The sequence below is a fragment of the Harpia harpyja genome, chromosome 4 (genome assembly GCF_026419915.1).
Source record: "Harpia harpyja isolate bHarHar1 chromosome 4, bHarHar1 primary haplotype, whole genome shotgun sequence".
NCBI classification, from domain to species: Eukaryota; Metazoa; Chordata; class Aves; order Accipitriformes; family Accipitridae; genus Harpia; species Harpia harpyja.
The window spans coordinates 74223743-74229742 of NC_068943.1; the positions used below are offsets into that span (position 1 = coordinate 74223743).

At 52.4% G+C, this 6000-nt stretch overlaps 1 protein-coding gene across 2 annotated transcripts in view; it reads right to left on the bottom strand.

Moving 5' to 3' along the window:
* GRM1 (glutamate metabotropic receptor 1) overlaps nt 1-5050 on the bottom strand; it is a 204995-nt gene extending 199945 nt beyond the window's left edge. Inside the window, exons 1-2 of one of the 2 annotated variants that reach the window (XM_052784794.1) lie at nt 4423-5049; nt 1999-2896 (exon numbers count right to left, since the gene is read on the bottom strand). In XM_052784794.1, coding sequence (XP_052640754.1) covers nt 1999-2761 — 763 coding nt within the window. In that variant the 5' untranslated portion in view covers nt 2762-2896; nt 4423-5049. Of the gene's footprint in view, nt 1-1998; nt 2897-4422 lie in introns of both variants that reach the window. The other variant, XM_052784795.1, reaches the window with a different exon arrangement.
* Nucleotides 5051-6000: the final 950 nt, after the last annotated feature.

Here is a 6000-nt window from a genome sequence, read left to right on the forward strand (position 1 = left end):
AGGATGGGGTTAATAACTTGTCTTTCTGGAAAGAAACACAGAAGTTGAAGCTTGCTACATATTTCCAGTGGAATTTGTAGCTTGAATCTAACAATAAGGTATGGCAGATACAGATTAATAATGATTTTTAAAAAGCAAATATGAATCTTGAGCTGCATAATCTGCAAAAATCCTAGTGACGTTTCCTAAGAGGAGACTGTTGCCTTGGGGGGTAGAACTGATCTACTATTTTGAAAAGTATCACTTCAAAGTCTATAAAAATATCTTGCAACAAGCATCAGTCAGTAACATATTCATAAAAAAAGATATTTAATTGAAATTTCTTACAAGCAATGACTGAAATTACTACTTAAATGATCTTTTAAAAATGAATGAACAAATAACCTTCATAAGCTGCTGTCTTTTCCAAAAGAGGTAAGTTCCACTAATGTTAATGAGAGTTACATCTACAGAGTGAGAGGGAGTGAGGAAGCAGGTCCCTTGAGGCACCTCCTCAGGCACTGTGAGTTAGCATAGCTCCCCAAAGTGCCTTGAAGGGAGAGACGGCGATTTACATGAACAAAGAATTTATCCCTTTCATGTTTATTTTTCACCCTGGCCTTCCACAAGATCTAATCGTATCTGTCAGCGATAGGAAATCTTAATAGCTCATGGTCAACTCTTGCTAGCAGTTCCTTTTCTCATCTGAACAGGGCATAAATGAACTGCAAATGTCAGGTCATTGCTTCCTGCTCTTGCTTCTTCCCCCCACCAAATTGCAGCACTTCCATGTTTTAGGTGTCCAGTTTAAACCAATTCACCTTTGAATGCTGTATATGCAACTTTTCTCAGGGATTCATTTATTTATCCATCATAATATATATTCTTAACTCTTTTTACTTAGTCATCTCTGTGAGAATGAAAGGTGTGGAGTCAGCTCAGTAACCAGAGGGAATCATAAATCAAATCCATACAAGAGATACAGTCAGATAAACAGAATAGCTGCAAAACTATAGCAATAATGTGGTCAGGTTTGCAATTTTGTACTTAAAAATCCCATTTTGAGGACTGTAAGTGGACTATAGGAATGTCACAATAATAGGTCACAAGAGTTTGCTTTCTATCAAATGCAACTACTGCTGTCATTTGTGTTGGTCCGCCTAGCCTGGCTATAAACCAAAGTCTCCTTTTTAAAATACCCTTACTTTTGATATTTTACTTTGATATTTAAAATTAATAAAACCTGTTGACTATGAACAGATTGTACATAGCAATATTTTTTACTATTGCTCAAGCTGCATGAAAACACGCTTGCCCAGACCTGCTGACAGACTAGCCACTGCCCTTTCTTTCTCATGGGACATGGCTTTGCAGGGGCTACTTGGACTGCAGAGGGATTTTCAGGTTTCTTTTTTCTGTGTTCGCAGTCCCAGAAAATGAGTTCACATGCAGCAAAGCCAGCAGCTAACACAGGAGTCCCTGCCGAGCCATGACTGCATTTTGCTCAGGCAGAAATGCCAAACTTCCCGTGATGGTAGCAGTGAAGCCTACAAGTAAGACCTGCTCATCAGCCCCACAGACAACCTCCAGACTCCACCAGGGTACAGCCAGGGCTGCTATCAGCTCCAGACCTAGATGCTCACATCCATTATCTTTTATTTAGAGATACACGAACTGGTCTGCATGTGAAGGACAGGGAACAGGATTGCCAGGATGATGCCTGATTTCTCACAGGTTTTCCTGTGCTGCTGAAACCCCTCCTGTTGCCCGCAGCCACAGCGCCTGGGGTTGGGGGGGGCTCCTCCACGCTGGGGAAAACTGCATGCCCCCCCCAACACTTTCCCCCATTCACCTTACAGTCTCCCTGGGTGGGAGCAGCCAGCACTCTCTCAGGGAGAAGCCAGCTCCCCCGGGGTCCTGGCAGGTAACCCAGCCCCAGCACGTACTTGCGGAGCCCCCACGGAGGGTGTGGGGCAGCTGGGGGCTCCCGGGGGAGGCAGTGGGCTGCCTCATACCTACCTTCTGTGTGGACGGCGGAGACGTAGGTCCAGTTGTAGCGCTTGACGATGTCGAGCATGGCCCTGGCTTGCAGCGTGTCGGAGGGGACCACCCTGAGGAAGTATTTGTACAGTGTTTTGTCGCTCAGGTCAATGCTGGTGGCAGAGTAAGCGATTTGGGGGATGTCGAAGAGCTGGAGCAGATTTTGGACTTGGATAGCAACCGAGCTGGAGCCAGGGCCAATGACCCCCGCAATGGGCTTTTTCACTCGGGTCTGGGGCTGGGACTGCGAGTCAGAAACACAGCGGGTGCCTCCATCCCTATCATCCCTGATGGAGATGAGGGAGTCCCGTATGAACTCGATGCTCTGCTCCAGGGCCACTGAGGAGTGCCAGCAGGAGTCTCGGATCTCGCTGCCCAGAGTGATGTTAGGTAGCAGGACCGGGTCAGCGTTAATTTTATCCAAAGTATGAAACATGGCTTCGACTCTCTGGATACCGTATTGCTCCCGGACTTCCCCACACTTCCTCTCGGGCACTTTCTCAGCTGGTGGCTGGTGATGGACAGAGAAGAGGGCCCCGATGATGACATCCCCATCCATCCGAGCCACTGACCGCTGTGAGGAGGCTGTGGAGAGAAGCACCTTCCGCCCAGTGCTCCTGGGCAGCACATCCATCTCCAGGAGCAGAGCAGGGAAAAAGACCAGCAGCACACCAATCATTTTGTTGCACGATGTCATCCAGACCCAGGTTACTAATTTCATGGGCTCCTCTTGCCTGCACATGGTTTAAGGACATGTAGGAAATGGCATCTGCTTCGCCCCACCAGCACCCAAGTTGCTCCAAATACCACCACAGCAAAGTCTTACAGCATCGCTCTTGAAGGTGCCAAGGCAGCCGTAATCCTAGTGACATTTAACCTGGTGGCATAGAAACAGGGGATAAAACAGGTTAATCGGGAAATCAATGTCAAACCAGAGCTCGATAAAGCAATCCTGGACAGTTTGAGATGACTGCTTTCACAAATGCCCAGGGCAATTTGCTTTGCTAAGCCTCTAGAAAGGAAGTTTCAAGGGGGATTAAAATATGTATTTATTTGCCTTGACATACTATCACGCATACTCACATATGTTAAGCTTATATGATCCTTTTCCTATCTGCTTTTCAAGCCAAGGCAGCTGTTTCCCGCACCTTCAGCCAGCACACACCTCCCCTCCGTCCCCAGGAAGTTTTCAAAGTTTAGCATATCGGAGAAGCGTCCTAGCCTGGCCGCAGCAGCCCCAGCCCTGAAAGCAGGGTGACAAGTGCTTCTCTTCTTGCGTTCTGACTACCTGAAGGCATCTTTCTCAGCTGAGGAATCTTCTTTCCCAATACAGAAAGGGGGTGAAAAGAGACAGCGAGCAATCTGCCCTGCCAGCCATGGGAAATGTCATTTAAAGGTCAGCGAAGGGAGGAAGAAAGGAACCACTTCACTGTTTAGATTAACTTTTCCATATGTAGTGGGCAAAACTGTAATTCAGCCAGGGACACACACATGCAAGCGGGAGAAAAAATACATATTAGTTACTAAGGCAACCGCGGGCAAAGTCCTGATGTGCCTTACCGGCACGCCAGCCTTGCATGCAAGCTTCGGGCCGGGGGGGAAGGCGGCGAGCCCGGCGGCTGGCCTGGGAGGCTTGAAACGCCGTGCTGGAACCGGGGGTGGGCGGCGCGGCTGCCACCGCCGCCGCCCGGGAGGTCAGGAGAGCGGCCGGGCCGGGCCGGGTCCCTGTTGCGCGGCGGCGCCGTCAGCACCCTGGACAGCGCCCGGGACAGCGCCCGGGACAGCGCCCGGGACAGCGCCCGGCAGCCGGGGCCACCGCCGCAGCGCGGGTCCCTGCCCCGGGACCGTTGTCCCTTTGCCCCGCTGTCCCCCCCCGTGCCGTCGTCCCCCTGCCCCGCTGGCCCCCTGTCCCGGTACCCCGCTTGCTCCGGTGCCCCCGTCTCCCGTTGTCCCGGCCCCTCCAGCGAGCACCGCTGGGCGCTTGCCCCAAACTTCTGCCCTCCGCCCGGCGCTGCTGCCGCGGTCTCCCTGCACGCACACTTGCACACACGCACACACACACACAAACACGCTCCCCGAGGCACGGAGACCGGCGGCGGCACGCACCGCCCCGGACCGGCCGCCTCTCCCCGTCCCTCCACGGCTGCCGGGGCCGGTGGCGCGGCGGGGCCGCCCGCCGAGCGGCGCGGAGGGCTGGAGGCGGTCAGGGCGAAGGCGACGCTCCGAGGAGAGCCGCCGTCCTGGCCGTGCGTCCACCCAGGCAGGCACAGCCGCCTGAAGTAGGCTCCCCCGGGCAGCCCCGGAGCCGGTCTCCCGAGTGCCTTTTGTCTGCCCCGCTTGCCCCGCCGGCAGCCCCACGGCCGGGACCCGCCGTCCGTTTGGAGGGTTACCCCTGAGACGTACCTGGCCGGGTGAGGCAGCGGCTCCCTGCCCGCTCGGAGCAGGCATTGCCGGCTCTCCGGCCGGCCCGAGCTGGCGCGCTGGCGGCGGGGCGACGGCTGTGGGCTGGGCGCTGGTGCCCTCTGTCTTCAGCACCGCTCCACCGCAAGGAAAAAAACAGGTCATCCCGGGCTCATCCATTATCTCATAGCGAAGGATCAGTCATTTTCTCCCCCCTCCTTAATTTCTTGGGCTATTGTCTTGCAAGCGAGCAAGGAAGCATCACCTGGAGCACGCTGCGGCTGCAGGGGAGGTGGTTGCTCTCACCTCCCGCGGCTCTTAATTCATCATCTTCTTGCCACAATTAGCAAGAGCGAGAGCAAAAGCAAGAGACTGCTGCTCAAAAGGGACCCAGACCACGCTCGGGAGACCCGAGGGACTGGAATGTGCCGGTCTGCCTCACGGGGAGGGTTTCGCTATTAAAATAAATATTTATATTATTTAAAAAAAAAAAACAAAAAAACAAATACCGCAGCAAGATAAATCACCTGTAAGGATAAAGGCATTGAGATTACAGTTTTCAGGTCAAGATGAATCTAAATGAAGCACGTGAGAGGCATGTCAGATTAAAATAATACCAGACTGAATAAGCATAATTCAGACGACCTGCTTGCATCTCTAACACAGGTCTCGGGTGTTTTACTTGACTGTATGAAAGTTAAAGTTAGATTACCTCCCCACTGGGAACTCTATAGATATTTGCCCTACTTCTGAAAGAAAGAGGCAAGGACAAACATTTAACTATTGCTCCTTCAGAGAAGGGTTTGCAGGGAATGCTGCCTCAGGCGTGTCTTCTCCCTCTGTCAATATTTGTGCTTTTTTCACTGTCACACAGCTAGTTATTTGCCTGCGTTTTGTGTTTATCCACAAAGCATGTTCATTATGGAAGACCCAGCCCAGGGGCTTGCTGGTGCTCAATTTCCCTGCAGGTCATGTTTCCTGAAGAGGGAGACGGGGCCCAAGGGTCTGCCTGTCCTCTGCCTCCGGGCATGAAGCTCCCCCAGAGCCCTGCAGACCCAGCTCGAGGCAGCTCTGCCAGCACCAGACCTGGAGGGGCATCCCGATGTGCACATGAAGGAGGAACAAATTCCCCTTCATGCATGCTTTAATAATTAAACTTTAGTCTCTGCCCTTGACACAACCAACCTGCAACATGGCAGCAAATGATTCCAATGGTTAAGTGAAAAGTTTGCTCCACTGGCTCTGGCAGAGGAAGTGTTTGCAAATGCTCCTCCCAACATTTAATACCCTGTAGCCTTCATCCCCTCCAACCTGGCACTTGCAAAGAGAGCAGGTCTTTCTGCTGAGTCTCATGCATGGCTATCACACAGACTTGTTCTCCCTCCTGTGATGGTCTGAGTTTTGCTGAGACTGGAGAGCAGGTCACCAGGTCCTGATGCCCAGCCATGGCTTCAACTGTTGCCTCTCCAATCCCTGCAGCACCAGGTGGGAGCAGGTGAGAGCTGGCAGAGGTCTGGGACTCATAAGAAGACACCTGGGACATCAGGAGGCTTTTGGAAGGGCTAGGGCAAGGGGGCACTG